At 40.1% G+C, this 21440-nt stretch overlaps 1 protein-coding gene across 4 annotated transcripts in view; it reads left to right on the plus strand.

Annotated features, from left to right (window-relative positions):
* Window positions 1-21440, plus strand: part of LOC138827197 (CDC42 small effector protein 2) — a 64898-nt gene that overhangs the window by 20658 nt on the left and 22800 nt on the right. For all 4 annotated transcript variants that reach the window (XM_070022694.1, XM_070022692.1, XM_070022691.1 and 1 more), the window contains exon 2: window positions 15215-15533. In XM_070022694.1, the coding sequence (XP_069878795.1) occupies window positions 15480-15533 (54 nt within the window). In that variant the 5' untranslated portion in view covers window positions 15215-15479. The remainder of the gene's footprint in view (window positions 1-15214; window positions 15534-21440) is intronic.

Genomic DNA, 21440 nt, shown 5'->3' on the forward strand with positions numbered 1-21440 from the left:
GGCTAGCCTGAGCAAAAGCACAAGATCCCATCTAAACACAAACTAAATAAAAAATGTTGAGGGTGAGTGGTAGAGCAGAACATTGGTTTAGCAAGTTAAAACTCTAGTACTATTAAACAAAAAGTAATCATGCATAAGATAACTTTCTGCCAATAAGTATAATTTGACCTTTTCTTTTCCTAGTTGGACTGCTTTTATTTCCTGCCCTACTGATTTGGTAAAACTTTAAGTATTGTATTAAGAGTCATGAGAGTGGAGAAAGTTGTCTTTGTTTTATTTTAAAAGAAGTGTTTTTTGTTTTTCCTCACTTAGCATAATGTTTGCTGTAGGTTTAATGCTACAGTGTTTATTGTGGTCCTTTTATTTCTAGTCTCTTCAGGGCTTTTTTCTTTTTATCATGGAAGATGTTAAAGTTTTCTGAGTTTGTTGAGATAATCATATAGTTATTATCCTTGATTCTATTAATGTGTATTGATTGGACCATTCTTGAATCCCTAGAATGAAATTAGCTTGGTCCTGGTATGTTTATCATCCTTGTCTTCTGCTTCTTCCTCCTCCTTGTTCCCATCCTGGGGCTTGAACCCCAGGCCTAGGGCACTGCCTTTGAGCTTTTTTGTTCAAGGCTAGTACCTTACCACTTGAGCCACAGCTCCACTTTCAGCTTTTGTGGTGTTTAATTGGAGATAAGAGTCTCACAGACATTCTTGCCCAGGCTGGTTTTTTGAACCAGGATCCTCAGAACCAGATCCTCCTTAGTAGCTAGGATTACAGGTGTCAGTCATGAGCCACCAGCTCCTGGCTATATTTCCCATTTCAGTGTGGAGATTTGTGCATCAGTTGATGTTCTCTGCCACTTTTTTTATGAGATCCTTAATAGATTTGATGATGTGTCCTGGGGCTTACTTAGGATTGTGGGTAGAATATATTTCCAGTTGTATTTTGTTGAGTTTCCTTGCTACTCTTGGTGTGATTAGTATGGCTTTTTTTCCCCCTTCTGTTGTGGGGCTTGAACTCTGGGCCTGGGTGCTGTCCCTCAGCTCTTCAAATCAAGGCAAGTGCTCTGCCACTTGAGCCACAGCCCCACTTCCAGCTTTTTCTGTGTATGTGATACTAAGGATTTTGAACCCAGGGCTTCATGCATGGTAGACAAGCACTCTACCACTAAGCCACATTTCTAGTCCCTATTTTTTTCCTTTAAACTATGAAGGAATTATATACTAAATATACTTAGCTATAAGGAATATGTTAATCTTGTTTTCCCTACAATAGTAAGAAATTCTAAGGTTCTGCACATTAATGAGAGTTTCAGTGACATACTAACACAGAAATATTAAGGGTTTAAGCTGGGCTTACACCCAGCTACTGGGTGTAATTGTAGCTACTGGGGAGGCTGAGATCTAGAGGATTGTAGTTCACATGTGGCCTGCTTGGATGGAAAAATTTACACGATTTCATCTCTAAGATATTGAGGAAAAACAGGGCTGTAGCTGTGGCTGAAGTTGGTAGTGTCAGCCAAGCAAGCAAGTCATGTTCAAATCGTCAGTACTGGGAATAAAAAGGTTTTAAGGAAAATATGTTTTTACTTTGCATTGTATTTTCTTTTTTGCTTGAAAGTGTTTTGCTTTGTTTTGTGAGGAAGTCTCATTACGTAGCCCTCGCTGGCCTGGAGCTGGAGGTCCCTTGCTTCCATTTCAGCAGTGTGGGGTTGCAGCTTGTCTACTTCTACCTGTGTGGCTGAAAGAGTACTTTTATCTTCATGGTCTTGATTATTCTGTTAGCTTTTCTCACAGGATAATTTCAGTTTAAATTGTCATTCAAGAGTTAAGCATTTGTTAAACATTTTATCCAGAGAACAAAGATTGTGATTTTTTTCCCTTCCTTTTTAAAGAAAATGTTAGTGGTGTGAGTATTCTACAACAAAATACCTTGTGTTTTGCATTTTGAGCAAATGCTTGTAGTTTTTTTCTTTGACTTCATTCTTTGAAATTATTTTGAAATGGTTAGTATAAAGCCATTTTTTTTCTTGCAAGTGTTTAGAATTATTCTAAAATTAAATATATGGGTATGTGGCAGTGTAAGTAGTGGAACTTATATATGATAATGTAAGTAGAAGTCATTTAAAATAACTTGGCTCAACTTTACAGTTCTTGGCTATGCATTTACTGCTTTGTGGCTTTTCATATGTACTTAAGACCGAGCTGCTGCATTCTGGTAGAGAGGGATGCCAGTGGTTGGTTGTATGTCTAGGGAAGGGGTGGGAGTTTTGAGAAGAGATAATGAAATCTTTTATGTCCCTTTCCATAAACGACATTTCAAAGGCTTCCATTTTCATAAGAATTGGTTGTGCAGCTGCAACCCTGGCAACAAGGCCTGAGAGAAAAGAATTGTGGCAGTGTTCCAGAAATCTAGGCAGTGGTCTCATGTGCAGCTGAGCTCAGGAAACAGATCATGTAGATCATGTAGAAACAAGACCACTACTTTTTTTTTTTTTGGCAAAGAGGCTGTTGAAATTTTCCGCACACATTTTATTATCAGAAAAGTCCAAAGCTGTTATAAGCTGTTCATTCAATGAGAGTAGCTATATTGCATCCTCCTTTAGCATTAAAAAAATACCCTGCATATTCTTAGATGTTCACATTTCTCTGATTTATAGATACGCTATCACTGTTGTCTCATTCTTGAAGTTTACACATTTTTAAAACAACGAACCAAATTTGTCAAGTAACTTGAAGAGGTAAGTGCTGGTAATAGTTTATTTATTTATATTTTTTTTTCTTTTTTTTTCTTTTTTTTTTTTTGGTGTGCTGTTCCTCAGGCTTAAACTCAAGGCTGGGGTAAAGTCACTGAGCTTTTCTCTCAAGGCTAATACACTCTACCACTTGAGCCAACAGCTGTACTTCTGGCCTTTTTTTTTTTTTTTTTTTTTTAATTGCTGGTTCTGAACCTTCAACTCGAGGCCTGTGTGCTTATCCCTAAGTACCTTTTGCTCAAGGGTAGCACTCAACCATTGAAGATAAGAGTCTGATGACTTTCCTGCCTGCCCCAGCTGGCTTTAGAACTCCAGTCCTCCTGAGTATCTAGGGTTACAGGCATGAACCACTGGCCCTGGCTCCTAATAGTTGTAATATAAATTACTTGTTGTTTTTGGACTCAGGATGCTTTTAGATAATACATTTAGTTAAATATATTCTTTTCACGCTGTCACATGGCTATGTAATCTATCTTCAAAACATAACTCATGCCAGGCACCAGTGGCTCATGCCTGTTAACCTAGCTATTCAGAAAGCTGAGATCAGAGGATTGCGGTTCAAAGCCAGCCAGGGCAGAAAAATCTCAATACACTACTTAAAAAAGCTGGAAGTAGCACTGTGGCTCAAGTGGGTAGAGTGCTAGCGTTGAGAACAAAAGGCTTAAGGACAGCACCCATGCCCTGAGTTCAAGCTCCAGGATGGGCTTGAACAAAACATAATTCAATATCATTCCTGAAACAATAAGAAGTTTGGCAGTAGAACATTTTAGATAATTTTGTGTTTTTTTTTCTGGATTGTTGAATATTTCTGGATTTCAGAAGGTGACACATTAAATATAAAAATTCTGTTTACTTTATAAATGACTAGCACACAGCTCATATATGTATGGGATTGTTGGCTTCTTTGTGTTTTCCTAATCAAGAATATCACCATGTAACAATTACCATCTTTTGACTTTTATTTATTTATTTATTTTTTGGGTCTGGTCGTGGGGCCTGAACGCTGGGCCTGGGTGCTGTCCCTCAGCTCTTCAGCTCAAGGCTAGTGCTCTACCACTTGAGCCGCAGCACCACTTCTGGCTTTTTTCTTTTTGCTTATGTGGTGCTGAGGAATCGAACCCAGGGCCTCATGCATGCAAGGCAAGCGCTCTACACTGAGCCACCGTCCCAGCCCTCTTTTGACTTTTAATTCTCATTTCTTTAATTAGAAATATCAAAGATTTCTTAGTGTGTTTTTCTTTTAGAAATATCAAACATTTCAAAAGAAACTTAATAGCTTCCTCTTCTGGGTTTGGAATTTTTTTTTTTACATATAATTTTGTTATTGTGTTGTACAGAGGGCTTACCATTTCATAAGTCAGTGCAGAGTACATTTTTTTTTTTGTTTTGTTTTTTGGACAGTGTCTCTCCTTCCTTTCCTATCCCTCAGTTTCCTCTCCCATCATTGCCCACAAAGTTACATAGGTCATTTTTCCCACATATGCTACTGAACCAGTATGATTGCATTTGTTCACTCATTCGTCCTCCTTTTCTGGCCCTTGTTTGCTCCCCCCAAAAGAAAAAAGAACCCCAAAGCAAAAAACAAATATCACCACTACCAACAACAACAACAATATTTCCTGGAGTTTCTTTCAATAAATAGTATTGTAAATGTTCAGAGAAATTAAAAGAAATTTACTAGCTTTCTTCTAGGGTTTTGGACTTTTTTAAATTCCTTTTTCTCTCCCTCTCTTTCTTCCTTTTGAATTTATTAGGTATTTGTTCTTTTACCAGCAATTTGATCTTTGAGCTCTTAATTTTGACTTATTCTAGGACAGCTATTGTCATTATTTCATGAAATATTTGGCATTCACAGACATTAAGTTTTAAGAAAGTTTAGCAATTCCAACTATCTTCAGTATGTTTTACCTAAGAGTTAAATGATTCTTTTGGAAGCATACAAAGTCTTCTAAATGAATGTAGTGTTTTGCTTTTGTGTATTCTGATGGACACAGGTCAAAGTAATTGTCACTGGTTTTGTTTCATTTCTTGTTGAAATGTTTTGTTTCATTTCTTGTTGAAAAGTTTAAGTGTTTTGTAAGATTTAAATTTTTTTCTTTTTTTGTACGGGTTTTTTATTGTAAGAATACTGTACAGAGGGATTAGGGTTACCTGAGCAAGGTATTGAGTACATTTCCTGTTGAGCATTGTTGCCTCCTCCTTTGTTTTTCCCCTGCCATCCCTTCCCTCCCGCCAGCAGTTTATGAATACCGTGCATCTTTACCTAGGGCCTGGGCACTGTCCCTGAGCTTCTTTTGCTCGAGGCTAGCATTCTACCACTTCTAGCTACTTCCAGTTTTCTGGTGGTTCATTGGAGATAAGCCTCTTGAACTTTCCTGCCCAGGCTGGCTTGAACCAAGATCCTCAGATCTTAGCCTCCTGAGTAGCTAGGATTACAGGTGTGAGCTACTGGCGTCCGGCCTCCTACGACTTTTATGTGGAACTTGAAAGCTTTTTTTCTCTACAAGGTAATCTCTTGGAAGGAGTTTAAATTGAGAGGACAGATTATGTCAGGTGCGTTCTGTTTGATGTTTTACCAAGAAGAAAGTTTAGCAACTCAGTAACCTGTGATCTTAGATGGTCAGTTGACTGTAACAGTTTGGAGGTTAACTTGTTTTTTATTTGTTGTTGAGGTCATGGGGCTTGAACTCAGGGCCTTAGGAGCTGTCCCTGAGCTCTTTTGCTCAAGGCTAACACTCTACAACTTCGAGCCATAGCTCCACCTCTGATTTTTGAGTGGTTCATTGGAGATAAGAGTCTCATGGGGACTTTTCTGTCCAGACTGGGCAGAAATATCTCATTTCTTTGAACTTCGATCCTCAGATCTCAGGTTCCTGAGTTGTTAGGATTACAGGCGTGAGCCACCAGTGCTGGGCAAGGTTAAGCTTTTTGATAAAACATGTGGATAAAAATTTTTGCAAGAAACCTAGAAGCACTGTTCAATTTTGGTTGCTTATAGTTCTAGCTACTCAGGAGGTTGAGGCAAGAGGGTTAACTTAGCCCAGAGCTCAAGGCTAGCCTAGGCAACATAGGCCCACTGTAAAAAAAAAAAAAATACAGTAAGTACTGTATTTACTTTTATAGTGAAAAGTTTGAAACAGCAAAGAGAGCCGTTCAGCTCAAGGCCAGCGCTCTACCGCTTGAGCCACAGCGCCACTTCCGGTTTTCTAGTGGTTTATTGGAGATTAGAGTCTCAAGGACTTTCCAGCAAGGACTGGCTTTTGAACAGTGATCCTCAGATCTCAGCCTCCTGAGTAGCTAGGATTATAGGCATTAGCCACCGGCTCCCGGCTGCTAAGAGAGCTCTTTAAAGAGACTTACTTAGTTCTATTGTCACAGCAAATTAATTTTTATAAAAGTTTTCTCTGCCAAAACCCAGTGACAGCTAAAATACTTCATTTCTTTGGGAGACAATATTAAAGTACAAGCCTTAAGTCACTAGACAAAGCAAGAAAGAATCTGGTGTAAATGTATATCACTCATCGTTTTCTCTTGGGGTGAATCTGAAACGAGTGTTAAAGGTTAGTCTTCATTGTATCTTGTTCTACACTGATAATGACTGAACTTTGTGCTTAACTAGCTTTCACACCCCCAAGGGATTGATTCCTGGTCTGGCCAAGAAAGATGAACTACACATCCTGCTCCCTTGCTAAGCCTTTGTTCTTCCTTTCTTGTACAGAACTCTTGGCAGGTGTTGCAGGAGTAACTAGATAGTCAGAAAGGTTTTGGGTGTTTTTTTTTTTTTAATGGGGGGTCCTGGGTCTTGAACTCAGGGCTTGGGCACTGCCCCTGAGCTTCTCTTTCTCAAGGGTAGCACTCTATCACTTGAGCCACAGCATCACTTCTGGCTTTTTTTATGTGGTACTGAGGAATTGAACCCAGGTTTCATGCATGCTAGGCAAGCACTCTACCACTGAGCCACAGTCCCAGCTCTAGATAATCAAGAAGTATTTCTTAAAACTTCTGATAACCCCAGGTCCTCTATTGTAAGAGGAAAAAACCTGACTGAAACTGATTTAGTATATTAGTGTATTTTATTTACAATTAAAACCAAGTTAGAATTACTTCCTTAACCATCTGCTGAACATTATTAATCATAGTATATGTCATACACATATAAATTACCCATACATTTAAATTTGCTTTTGAAGGAATTATGACCTTGCTATAAAAGAGAATAATCGTCTAAGTAAGTAGTGCTGTACTTTGATACTGTGATTCATTGCACTCTTGCTTGGCTTTTATACCCAAGGTTGATACTTTACCACTTGAGCCATACCTCCACTTCTGGCTTTTTGCTGGCTAATTGAAGAGAAGGGTCTCATGGACTTTTCTCCCCAGGCTGACTTTGAACTGAGAACCTCAGGTCTCAACCTTCTAAGTAGCTAGGATTATAGGTGTGAGGCATCAACTCCCAGCTTAAATATAAACTTTAATTCAATATGTGCCACTACTGGCAGTTGAACCCAGGGCTTCAGAAGAGCAGCCTAAGGAACATAGTGTGACCTCATCTTAAAAAAGCTACTGTATTCTGCTATATATCATTTTATTCAGGAAACAAGAATATCTTATACCAGTGGAGGTCTATAATCTTCATATCTTCTAATGAAGGCCTTATTTGAGACTTGTGAACTGACAGTGTGACATTCTTTGCTGTAGATGAAAGAATGCAGGGTGCCCTCCCCCACAGTATAACCCCTGCTTTCACTGTATTTGATGTCGGTATAATTTGTGGAGGGGAAGGGGAAAAAGAAGTCCTTTAAATAAGGATACAGGTGGACCCGTTGCAACAATAAGTACAAGTTGTCATGTCGAAAATGAACTTTACAACTTTGGTGTGTGTGTGTTGGGGGGGAGGCTGGAAAGGGATGTGAAGGGTAAACAAAGGAGGAGGCTATAATGCTTGATAAGAAACTAACTCATTATCTTGCCCATGTAATTATAACCCCTCTGTACAGTTCTCCAAGTTGACATCTCTAAAAGTTACCCCAGTACCTTATCCTTTTTAAAGTCTTTGGGTAACAAAACAATGGCCTCATGCCACCCATCTCAGCTTGGCTGAAACCCAGCTTCACATATGCCACAGATCTTTTTATCCGAGTCTAAATGCTGAACACTTGAGTCACTTCTGTACACACTGAATATGCTCAGGTCCTGAACTGGGGTAAAATATTGCAGATTAAAAAAATCCCCAGCAGTTTAAGAAATTACCCAATTAAATGTAAGCCCTTCTGTCTTGTTTTTCAAATGAAGCCTTTTTTTAAAAAAAATTATACTTTAGAAAGCACATTACATTGTAGATAGCATGCTAGGCCATAATTTTTTGAAATTATCAACAGCAAAACTGTTCAGACAGGTAAAATGCCTAGTATCTGTAACATTTGATTTAGGTAGGGAAATGAAGTCAGGGAACTGGAGTTGATTAATATTTTGGTCAGGAAATAATCCCCCTCTCTCCTTCCTGCTACTCCTCTGATTATGGCTACTCCTGCCAATTCATTTTCTACTCCATTTCTGGCTTTTAAATTCAAGGAAGCTTTGCCACTCATTAAAATGGCTTTGGGTAATTTACTTCAAGCTATTTAATGAATGACAGCAAGATGTTTAAGGTTCTTGCCTTTTCTAAGTTCTTATATGTCTTATGAATCCTTTTTTTTGGGGGGGGGGGCAGGTCCGGTCATGGGGCCTGAACTCTGGGCTTGGGTGCTGTCCCTCAGCTCTTCAGCTCAAGGCTAGTGCGCTACCACTTGAGCCACAGCACCACTTCCGGCTTTTTTCTTTTTTCTTATGTGGTGCTGAGGAATCGAACCCAGGGCCTCAGGCATGCAAGGCAAGCGCTCTACCACTGAGCCACCTTCCCAGCCCTGTCTTTCTTACGAATCTTTGAGTCAGTAAAATTTCTTTAGACCACTCTAGTCTTTTATTCATGTATGGAATGTGCTGAGCTGTGTTTAAAGCCAGCTTTAAATGTTGATGCTATTACATGACATCCCTTTTGCTATCTAGAGACTGTTTTAAATTATAAGGTTTTTTTTGTTTGTTTGTTTTTGGTGGCAGTCCTGGGGCTTGAATTCAGGACTGGGTACTTCCTGAGCTTCTTTTGCTCAAGGCTATCACTTTATCATTTGAGCCACAGCTCCACTTTCAGCTTTTGGGTTTTTTTTTTTTTTTTTTTTTTTTTTGGTAGTTTTAGTGGAAGTAAAGTTTCACTTTCCCGCTTGGGCTGAGTTTGAACCACAGTCCTCAGATCTCAGCCTCTCAAATAGCTAGGCATATAGGCATGAGCCACCAGTGCCCAGAGTATAAGATGTGTGTGCGTGTGTGCACGTGCGCGCGTGCCCAGAGTATAAGATGTGTGTGTGTGTGTGTGTGTGTGTGTGTTTGCGGTCCTGGGGCTTGAACTCTGGGCCTGTGTGTATAAGATGTGTGTGTGTGTGTGTGTGTGTGTGTGTGTGTGTTTGCGTGTTTGCGTGTGTTTGCGGTCCTGGGGCTTGAACTCTGGGCCTGTGTGTATGTGTGTGTGTGTGTGTTTGCATGTTTGCGGTCCTGGGGCTTGAACTCTGGGCCTGCGTGCTGTCCCTGGGTGCTCTAGCTCAAGGTGAGTGCTCTAACACTTGAGCCATAGCACCACTTCTGGTGGTTAACTAACTGGAGATAAGAATCTCAAGGACTTTCCTGCCTGAGCTGGTTTTGAACTGTGATCCTCAAATCTTAGACTCTTGAGTAGCTAGGATTACAGGTGTGAGCCACCAGCACCCGTCCTTGTATAAGGTTTTTAAGATGGATAAATTTTAAGAAACTTGGAGCTCAAGAATTGGAAGTAACTATTGGTATAGTTATGGGTAACTAATAATTTTTGTGTTGAATAATTTTTTTGTAAGATTTTTGTGATTTTTTTTTCTTTTTTTGGGTAAGAACTCAGTATTTTCTGATAGTGTCACTTAAAAAAACAAAAACAAGGGGCTGGGAAGGTGGCTCAGTGGTAGAGCACTTGCCTTGCATGCATGAGACCCTGAGTTCCATTCTTCAGCACCACATAAGCAGCAAAAAAAAAAAAAAAAAAGCTGAAAGTGGTGCTGTGGCTCAAGTGGTAGCACACTAGCCTTGAGCTGAAGAGCTGAGGGACAGCATCCAGGCCCAGAGTTCAGGCCCCATGACCGGACCCTCCAAAAAAAAACCAAAACAAAACATTTTAGGCTGGGTACTGGTGGCTCGCGCCTGTAATCCTAGCTACTCAGGAGGCTGAGATCTGAGGATCGTGGTTCAGAGCCAGCCCAGGCAAGAAAGGCTGTGAAACTCTTATCTCCAATAAACCACCAGAAAACCGGAAGTGGTCCTATAGCTCAAGTGGTAGAGCGCTAGCCTTGAGCTGAAGGCTGAGGGACAGCGCTCAGGCCCAAAGTTCAAGCCCCATGACCAACAACAACAACAAAAACCCAAAACATTTTATTGTTAAGGTGTTGTACAGAAGGGTTACCATTCATAAGTCAGGTACTGAGTACATTTCTTTTTGGACAATACAACCCCTTCCTTTGCTTTCCCCCAGTTCCCCCTCCCATCCCTGCTCACAGGTTAGTTTATTTTTGACATAATGTCTACTGGGCCCCATGACTTCATGGTGTTCTTTCTCCCTCCACATCTGTGTCCCCGTTGCCCCCCTCCAAAGACAGAAACCCCAGAGTAAAAACAACACCCCTACCACCACTGACATTTCCATTTCCTGAGGTTTCTACACTTTTGAAAAAGAAATTGAAAAGAAAGCTTGTTGAGGAAAACAAGAAGATAGAAAGTGTATAATTAATAACACATTCCAAATCATGCTTAAATATTTTAAAATCTGAATAGTAATAAATGAAAAGCCTATGGAGTTGTGGGTTTGAAAGTACATTTCAGTAGGTTTATTGTCTAGTAGAAATGCATAGATGTACACATTGTACTTTAAACAGCCCTTCTTTTTTAAAAAATTATTTTAGGGGTGGTAATACAGTGGGGTTACATTTACACGAGTCAGGTAATAATTTCCTCTCGTGCAGTGTTACCTGTTTCCTTATTCTCTCCCGTTCCCTGCCTCCCATCTCTACTCATGAGGTGTACAGCTCAGTTTCATTCATGTTCAGTGTGCTCCGCTGCTGCACTTCCTCATCCTTTTTCCTTGGATTCCTTACCTTCCTTCCACAGATACACACCTGAATGCACTATATAAGGTAAAGAATACAGAATCATCAGCTAAAAAAAAACAATTTAGAAAATCCTTTGTTTCCATCTTTGGAGTTCGTTTATTTTATATACACATGAAAAGGTGCTTGGATATTGCACCTTTGTGATTCTCTCAACTTTCCTCTTTCGGTCTCACTGTATATGAGTATCTAGAATCCTGGGTAATTTTTCCCAGCACATTTTAGATCTGACTTCTGCATATTAGGGAGAACATGCGCTGGTTGTCTCTGATCTTGGCTCATGTGTCACTTAACATGATTTGTTCTGGTTCCATCCATTTCCCTGCAAATGACATTATTTTATTCTAATAGCTACTAAACAGCCATTCTTAAACTTTAGGTAAAGTTGTGAATGTTATTCTAATAGCACTAGTAAGGAATGAGAAGACAATACATTTTAATTTTTTTCTTTATTAGCATATATTGTAAAATGCATCTCCTTGTTATTGTCATACATGTATGTAATGTACTTTTTATCATATTTATTCCATTACCCCATTTATTTTCATTCCCCCACAATCTTGTTCCTCTCCCCAAATAGTCTCTACTTTTTTTTTTTTTTTTTTTGTCAGTCATGGGGCTTGAACTCTGGGCTTGGGTGCTGTCCCTGTGCTCTTCAGCTCCAGGCGAGCGCTCTACCGCTTGCGCCACTTCCCGTTTTCTAGTGGTTTATTGGAGATAAGAGTCTCACGGACTTTCCTGCCTGGGCTGGCTTTGAACCTCAATCCTCAGATCTCAGCCTCTCGAGTAGCTAGGATTACAGGCGTGAGCCACCAGTGCCCCGTTCTCTCCTCTACTTCTTTTATTTTCCTTTAGTACTAGGGTTTGAACTCAGGACCTCGTACTCTCATACTCTTGCTTGCTTTTCTTGCTCATGACTGGTGTTCTACCACTTGAACCTTGCCTCCAGTGCAGCATTTTGATGGTTAATTGGAGATAGTCTTGTGTACTTTTCTGCCTAAAATGGCTTCAAACTGTGATCCTCTAATCTCAGCCTCCAGAGTAGCTAGGATTACGGGGCAAGTCACCAGCACTCAGCTCCCCCCTTCAGTGTTCTTACTCTGCTTTTGTGATACTTGTTTTTTTGAATCTGGCATTTTTCACTTAATGTAATTATCTCTAGTTCCATCTGTTTTCCTGCAGTGACATAATTTTGGTCTTTATTGTTACATAATACTTCATTATATGTAAGTAACATAGTTTCTTTCTCCATTTATCTGCAGATGAATACCTAGCTAAGTCAATAACTTGAATAGTGCTACAATAAACATGGGTGTTCACCTGTCTCTTTTGGATGCTGACTTGGATTTTTTTTTGAGTATGTGCTCAAGAGTGGTGATGGATCATGTTGTTTTTAGTTTTTTGAGGAGCCTGCATACTGACTTCCATAGTGGGTACAATAATTTACATTCCCACCAACAGTGTATAAAGATTCCTTTTCCTCAACATTTGAAGAAAATACATTTCACATTTAAATTTATTTATCTATTTATTTATTTATTTTCGGTCGGTTGTGGGGCTTGAACTCTGGGCCTGGGCACTGTCCCTCAGCTCTTCAGCTCAAGACTAGCGCTCTACCACTTGAGCCACAGCGCCACTTCTGGTTTTCTGGTGGTTTATTAGATAAGAGTCTCATGGACTTTCCTGCCTGGGCTGTCTTTGAGTGGTGATCCTCTGAGCTCAGCCTCCTGAGCAGCTAGGATTACAGGCCTGAGCTACTAGCGCTTGGCAAAAAATACACTTCAAATTTTATGAAATAAATAATAGCTTTACTCTAAATGTGAAGGAAATTTGAATTTGGGAATTTTTTTTTTTTTTTGGGCCGGTCATGGGGCCTGAACTCTGAGTCTGGGCGCTGTCCCTCAGCTCTTCAGCTCAAGGCTAGCGCTCTACCACTGGAGCCACAGCGCCACTTCTGGCTTTTTCTGTTTATGTGGTGCTGAGGAATCGAACCCAGGGCCTCATGTTTGCAAGGTATGCACTCTACCGCTGAGCTACCTTCCCAGCCCCCGGGAAATTTTTTATGAATTGGGAAGTGCCATTTTTTCATTTTAAGTATTAAACAGGCATAGTTAAAAAGAGGAAAGTATAGTAATTCCCTGTGTAACGTTAATATTTGAAAATAATTTTTAGCAATTTACATGTAAATGAGGGAATGTGATGTACAAGGACTAAACCAAATAATAGGCTTGAAAATAACCAGTCCTGTCTGTGTGTTACAACAGTGTTGAGCACAGGAGTTTTTAAACAAAGGCACATTTGTCTTCATAGAAATGGCTACAAGGAATATGAGGGGGGAGGTAACAAGTTTGACAAGAAATGTGCTCACTGCCTTACGTATGTAAGCGTAACCCTCCGTACATCACCTGACAATAAAAAAAAAAAAACAAATGGCTTCAAGGAGACTTGTCTGCTTGGCTTAGTGATCAAGGTCTTTGACCAGGGTGGAGTTAGGATCAGCACTGAGTCAGTGGGTACACACTCAGTCACACAGTTAGGGCAATAACTGGTATACTGTTGCACAATAGAGAATTAGAGATAACGATGTACTTCTTGTTCATTCTAGAAACATTCAAAGAAAAGGATTTTGAAAAGTTTTACCATAGAGAAATGATAAATATTGGAGGAAAAATGATTAACCTAATTTATGTCAGTGGATAAAGTGATAATTTTAAGTTATTTTGTTTTTAGGTGTGCTAGTACTTACGTGGAGCTTCCACTTAGGGCCTAGGTGCTGTCTTTTAGTGTTTTTGATCAAGGCTGGTGTTCTCCTACTTGTGTCACACCTCCACTTAAGGCTTTTTGGTAGGTAATTGCGAGATAAGCTTCTCATGGGCTTTTCTCCTTGGGCTGGCTTTGAACTTTGATTTTCAGATCTCAGCCTCCTGAGTAGCTAGGATTACAGGTGCCAAGTTGATAACTGAAAGGTGATATATATATATATATATATATATATATATATATATATATATATATATATATATATATATATATATATATATATATATGCATGCTTTTTGCCAGTCCTGGGGCTTGAACTCAGGGCCTCGGCACTGTCGCTGAGCTTTGACTCGAGTCTAGCCCTCTACCACTTGAGCCAGAGCACCACTTCCAGCTTTTTCTGTTTATGTTACTCAGGGCTTCGTGCATGCTAGGCGAGCCCTCTATGACTGAGCCACATTCCCAGCCCACCGAAAGGTTTTTGATGAACTATAGCTACATGATTATCTTTCTAGACTGGGCTGCTATGTCACTTGTGTATGAAAACAAGACTCCTGAAGAAACATGACAATGACTAATATTTCTTTTTGGAAATAGAGACTTTTGTATGACAATATAATTAGTGATTAAAAAAAACACAAACAGAGCCAAGCATTGGTGGCTCTTTCCTCTAATTGTAGTTACGCAGGAGGCAGAGATAGGAGAATTGAGATTTGAAGCCAGCCCAGGAATGCCGCAATCAGTGAGACTCTGATCTCTATTTAACTAACCAAAAGCTGGAAGTGGAGCTGTGGTTTAAGTGGTAGAACACTAGTCTTAAGCAAAAAAAGCTCAGGGATAGCACCTAGGGTCCTGGGGTTAAGCCCTAGGACCTCGTGTGTGTGTGTGTGTGTGTGTGTGTGTGTGTGTGTGTGTGTGTGTGTGTGTGTGTGTGTGTGTGTGTGTGTGTGTGTGTGTGTGTGTGTGTGTGTGTGTGTGTGTGTGTGTGTGTCTGTGTGTGTGTGTGTCTGTGTGTGTGTGTGTCTGTGTGTGTGTGTGTCTGTGTGTGTCTGTGTCTGTGTGTGTCTGTGTCTGTGTGTGTCTGTGTCTGTGTGTGTCTGTGTCTGTGTGTGTCTGTGTGTGTCTGTCTGTCTGTGTGTGTCTGTGTGTGCGCGCGTGTGTGCGCACACGCTGGCACGTACGTGTGCGCATACCCTTATGCCCACCAAAATTTAGTAAAATAATTCACACTTTTATAGTTATAATATAGAATACTCTATGAAAGCAAGAACTTCCTTTTGTTCATATTGTTAAAAACCTCAGTTCTAGACCCTCAATAAATAGTAAAAAATTCATTATCAGCTTGTTAAGAGGCTGGGAAAAAGAAATGTGTTTTTCAATTGATACTTTTTAAGATAATACTTTCTTTTAATTTTTATCACAGATTGAAGAAATGAAAGATGGCAAGATAATAAAAGTAGTTAATTTTTCTTTGACTTTTTTTCCCTAGACGATCTGCTGTCTTGCAAGGCCTCAGATTACAACAGCCATTTTATATCTCCCTGCTGGTTCAGAAAGTGTCTCTGTGGAGGAAGCAAAGAAAGGAAAGAATCTGACACTTCCTTCAAGTTGACTGTATAAAATACAAGAATAAAACCCCAGTGCAATACCATTGTTATTTTGATTGGGCCCTCACCATACTGAGGATCATCGTGGAGCTTCCTGAATTGAGGCCTGGAACGTCTTGGTGCTCATTGCTGCCTGGGACTGTAAGCATGAGTGAATTCTGGTTGTGCTTCAACTGCTGCATCGCGGAGCAGCCTCAGCCTGTGAGTATGTTGATGGGAGCTTATTCCACATGGCACAGGTTCTCACTAAATTGGGACCATGTGGCCTGAACTCTGGCTCTGGGCCTGGGCGCTGTCCCTCAGCTCTTCAGCTCAAGGCTAGCGCTCTACCACTTGAGCCACAGCGCCACTTCTGGCTTTTTTCTTTTTGCATATGTGGTGCTGAGGAATCGAACCCAGGGCCTCAGGCATGCAAGGCAAGCGCTCTACCACTGAGCCACCTTCTCAGCCCAGGAGTATTGGATCTTGTAGAGTTATCTCTGGGCCCTTAGTTCTTTGATGGATTTAAGAGTTGTTGGTTTTCAGTTTTTGTAGCCCTTTAATGTATCACGGGAGTAGTTACTTCTGAACTTCTTAGCTACTAGACCAGAAACAAAGTCATATTGCTATATTTTTACTTTTTAAGTTTTTTATTGTTAATATAAAGATGATGTACAAAGGGGTTACAGTTGTATAAGTAAGGTAAAGAGTATATTTCTTTTTGGACAATGTCACTTCAAATTGCTTTATATATACATATATATGTTTTTAAACTTATTGTTAACTTAGAGATGATATATAGGGGGTACATTTACATATGTAAAGTACATTTCCTTTCATACAGTGTCAGTGTCATCTGTTCATTATAGATTGTTGTATTTTTAAAGAGTAAATAATTTCTTGCCAATAATTACAATGTAGATAAGAAAGGTGAATTATTTCCCAGAAACAGATAGTTATACTTATTCATAGCCAACATGGAATGAGATAGATAGGTTGGATATTTAAGTAGGTAGAGCATTGGACCTTGTAGTTATAAGATTCAGAAATACATTTTCTGTGTAGAAAGGCTTTGTAACCTCTTATTGTTTTGTTTTTATATAGAAATTTAATATCAGTTCTTTAGTAAGTACATATTTATGTACAATACTCTAAAAATCACATAAACATCTGACTTTTTTGTAGAGCTTCTGAGGGACAGTAAAACAAAGGAGACTTTCTCACCATTGTGAGAGATAGCTTGCTTGTTACCATTAGGAAACAAAGTTAAAGAATTCAGTCATAAGCGAGGTATTGCTGTGCATTCTTGTAATCATACTATGTGGGAGGTGACTTGGTTGGGTTGGGGGTGAAGGCAGGAGGGCAGAAAATTGAAGGCCAGCCTCAGCTAAGAGTATGGTCTCAAAAGTAAAAGGAATAGGGGATGTTAGCTCAAGTGGTAGAGCACCATCAGGTCCTGGGTTCAATTCTCATACTAAATGGGAAGAAGATGCAGTAAGAAGATGCAGTCAGTCACATCTTTATGACTCTTAATATTCTATGAAAAATACATGTTTGCAGTTCTATTAGAAATAGCAAGATTGCCTATTTGAAAAACTACTTGGTCATCTTTGAAGTTTTCTAAACTATTTACTGCAATAAAGTGCTGCATGCCAGCTCTCCCACATTCTATGTCACCCTCTGCACTGGCACATTCCAAGTGTGAAAAAAGGAACCGCCCCATCTAGGAACGAAAATAGAATGCAGTTTTCTGAGTTGTAGCCTAAGAATCATTTTTCTGTTCCTGTTCTTTGATTTTAGCAAAGTACATCCAGTAAGAATCCTTTATATTTCAAGCAATAGTAATCCAACATGTTTTAGTTGACTATAAATGTTATAGTTACTATTGCTAAATAAAGCTAAGATTGGAGATTTTTAAATTGGATGGTTGCTACCTTGCAGCTTAATTTTAAAAAGTTTTATTGGCTGTTTTCAGGATTCGAGCCTGTCTTGGTGAATTTCTAAGGTACCCTTAAAAACTGAATATTAGCTGGGCGCTAGTGACTCAGGCCCTGAATCCTAGCTACTCAGGAGGCTGAGATCTGAGGATTGCAGTTTGAAGCCAGCCCGGGCAGGAGACTCTTTATCTCCAATTAGTCACAGAAAAAGCTGGAAGTGGAGCTGTGGTTCCACTGGTAGAATCCTAGCAAAAGGAGCAAAAGGAGCTTAGGACAGTGGCTAGGCCGAGTTCAAGCCTCAGGACAGGAAAAACCAGTGAACACGAGTGCTACACATTTATGTTCACATTTATGTTTATGTTTCTGCATCCAAATTTGAATTCCTGTGTGGCCCTGATAAACATTTTGTGTCTGAAATGTACTTTAGACTTGTCTACACAGTCTCTGTTATTGGCACCTGTAACATTTCTGGAATTTCTGCAGTGAGTCAGATAATGAAGTGGCAGAGGTATCTAATGTACAAATGGGCGTTTAGTGTACAAATAAGTATATGTGCTGTCAGGTGGTTGTAATTGCTCTGTGGTGTAAAGAAAGCAGAAAAAGAAATAGTGATGTGGGAGGAATTGGGATGCTTAAACAGTGTTCAGAGAAGGCCTCTGATCACATGCTGTATAAGAAACAAAGACTTAGCCGGGCGCTGGTGGCTCACGCCTGTAATCCTAGCTACTCAGGAGGCTGAGATCTGAGGATCGAGGTTCAAAGCCAGCCCGGGCAAGAGAGACAGTGAGACTCCTATCTCCAGTAAACCACCAGAAAACCGGAAGCGGTGCTGTAGCTCAAGTGGTAGAGCGCTCGCATTGAGCTGAAGAGCTGAGGGACAGCGCCCAGGCCCAGAGTTCAAGCCCCACGACCGACAAAAAAAAAAAAAAAAGCAAAGACTTCAGGGAGTAAGCCAGTAGGAATTGAGGCAAACAGATTTTAGTTAGAGACAAGAATGAGCAAAAGTTCTGGAAGTAGAGATTGTTGTGTGAGTGGAACAGTAAGAAGACAGCATGGCCTGAGCCAAGGGAACAGTGGGAATGAGGTCAGGTAGGTAACCACGCGCCAGTTCATGTTTGGCCTTCCAGGTCATGAAAAGACTTGGAGTTTTATTCTTTGTGAAATGGGAAATCACTGGATAGTGTTGAACAAAGAAGCCAATGGATGGACGTGCACTTCTAAGGTGGTTTGCAGCCTTTAGACCTCCTCTGCTGTGGTTAGTGGTCTATGCTTGGGGGTGACTTTTCTTGCTATTTCTTGTTGCCATTCTGACTTTGTTTTAACTTATAATAGCTAAAGAAAAGGAGAATGAATAAATGATGGTGGTGGACCTGCCATGAGGAATCAGAGGAAGAACACAGTGCTTGGAGTTTACAGTTTAAGGTTTCTTGCTTAGGATGGTGGCACATGCTTGTAATCCTAGCACTTGGGAGGCTGAGTCAGGAGGGTCGGTCTAGCTACGCTACATAGTGAGTTTGAGGGTCAGTCTGGGTTATCCAGGGAGACCTGAGTCTCAAGTAACAGATTCTAGGTTTCTTTAGGGAATGGCTGAGTAAATGGAGGCCATATGCCTAATACCTAGATGATCTCAAAGCCACTACTGCAGCCTGACAGGAGGAGCCAACAGTTCAGTTAGGTGTGGTACTCATGATTTCTGGGGGTCTGTATGAAGCAGGATAGTGATAGCTCAAGTGATTTGTATCTCCATAGGTACAGCCACTCAAATTCCATACCTTAAATGAGATGCAACTATGGTAAGAAAAGTCATCTTTTTTACTTTTTCTTTCTTTCTTTTTTTTTTTTTTCTTCGGTCAGTCATGGGGCCTGAACTCTGGGCCTGGGCGCTGTCCCTCACCTCTTCAGCTCAAGGCTAGCGCTCTACCACTTGAGCCACAGCGCCACTTCCGGCTTTTTTCTGCTTATGTGGTGCTGAGGAATCGAACCCGGGGCCTCATGTGTGAGAGGCAAGCGCTCTACCACTGAGCCAACTTCCCAGCCCCCTTTTTTACTTTTTCTAAAAACACGAATGAACATGTTCTTGATTTATTTAATCTCATGTAAAACTACAATTTTCTCAAACCATTAAATGAGAATGGTGAATGGATTTACTTAATAAAAAGTGTGCCCATGCTGGCTCGGCCTGTGATCCTCATTGCTGGGGATAACAGGAATGAGCCCCCTTTCCAAGACCTTGGTTGAGATGGAGTCTTATGACCAACTTTTGCTTGGTTAGCCTTGAACTGCAGTCCCCTAATCTCTAGGATTACAGACTTGATCCATCATGTACACCTAAGACATTTTGAACACAATAGTAGTATAATGGACTCATTTCTTGTCTCAACTTGAACAGTTTCACTTCCTGTCTATTCTTAATCTTATTCTATTCATTTCCTGCTTTTCCTGTATTACTTTTCAAACCAGATCCAGGTCATGTCATTTTATCCGTAATTATTTTAGTAGTTATCCCTCGAAGATAGGACCCAGCATAACTGTATTCCAACAAATGAATAGGAAGGTATATTTTATGTATAAATGTGCAGCATGGTAAATAATTAAGACTTTGTTAGAACCCTAGTAGCCTCTTGTGTCCTTTCCAATCAGCACCTATCTGGAAGAGCTATCCCAATTTTCAAATCAGTTCTAGTTGTGTTTCATAATTTCATCATCTGTACAAGTAGCCCTAAACAACATAGTTTTTTTTCCTGTTTAGACTTTAAAACCAAATCATTGGATTAATCTTTGTTTTTTTTTTTTTTTTTTAAATTCACTCTTACAAGATTGATCAGTATTGATGCAGGTAGCTGAACTTCAGTTTCAGTCTTTTTTTTTTTTTTTTTGGTAGGTCATGGGGCTTGAACTCTGGGCCTAGGCGCTGTCCCTGAGCTCTTTAGCTCAAGGCTAGTAGTGCTCTACCACTTGAGCCATCGGGCCACTTGGTGTTTTTCTGGTGGTTTATTGTTGATAAAGAGTTTCATGGACTTTCTACCTGGTTGGCTTTCAGTCTCTGTCTTTAAATCTCAGCTTCCTGAGTAACGAGGATTATAGGTGTGAGCCACTGGCACCCAGCTTCTATTGTACATCTTTTGAAAAACTGGGCTGTCAGCATGAACCTGTTGTAAATCACACTTCTGTTCATTTGTGGGTATTGTCAGGAGACCCTTTGAGGAGAGTCTGTTAGATTATGTACTTACCAGTGAAGTAACTGACATCTTAAGAATATTTAATCATAAAAGACAAAATAGTTCTAAATATGATGTTGCCATTTATATTCCCACCAGCAGTTTGAGTGTTCCATTATTGCATCAACATATGGCATTATCATTCTTGTAATTTTTTTTTAACCTATTGTGGACAGTTATAGTAGCATTGCTTTGAAATTGAACCTTGTTTTGTCTTGCATTTTAATACTGGTGAACAGGAATATTGGCTTATTTAACTATTAGCGGATGAGCCTCAGGATTACAATATATATTTCTTTTTTTTGGGTCCAGTCGTGGGGCCTGAACTCTGGGCCTGGGTGCTGTCCCTCAGCTCTTCAGCTCAAGGCTAACACGCTACCACTTGAGCCACAGCGCCACTTCTGGCTTTTTTTTTTTCTGCTTATGTGGTGCTGAGGAATCGAACCCAGGGCCTCATGCATGCAAGGTAAGCACTCTACCACTGAGCCACCTTCTCAGCCCTAGGATTACAATAGATACTTCTTGAAATGAAACTCCCCAGTTCAGCCCTTCCACACTTCTGCATATGCTATGTATAGTATCGCATAGGTCAGTCCCTCAGAGTATTTAGAATGATGCATTGAGATGAAATGCTGATGATTAAATGAAGATATTTTAACACAACTACTTCAGTTTTGTATTTAGTTTCAAATATGGTTAAGCATTAATTGAAGCTCAGCACTTGTTACTTGCTCTGCTTTTAGTAATTTTCATAAAACTAAATGGAGCTAATAGCCATAGGTCAATTTATATGCTAGTCATTAACAGAGCTTGACTTTTAAAAATTGTGAAAAGCAATGTTCTAGTCCTCCTGCCCCATGAACACATTCCCAGGAGAATGTTTTGAGTACTCCTAGTGAATGCCTATCTCATGTAGATCTGACTGGGTAACTTACCCTGGCCTGGATGGTTCAGACCTCTTGCTCCCAAAGCTT

The sequence above is a fragment of the Dipodomys merriami genome, unplaced genomic scaffold (genome assembly GCF_024711535.1).
Source record: "Dipodomys merriami isolate MVZ:Mamm:240054 unplaced genomic scaffold, mDipMer1.0.p SCAF_151, whole genome shotgun sequence".
Classification (NCBI taxonomy): domain Eukaryota; kingdom Metazoa; phylum Chordata; class Mammalia; order Rodentia; family Heteromyidae; genus Dipodomys; species Dipodomys merriami.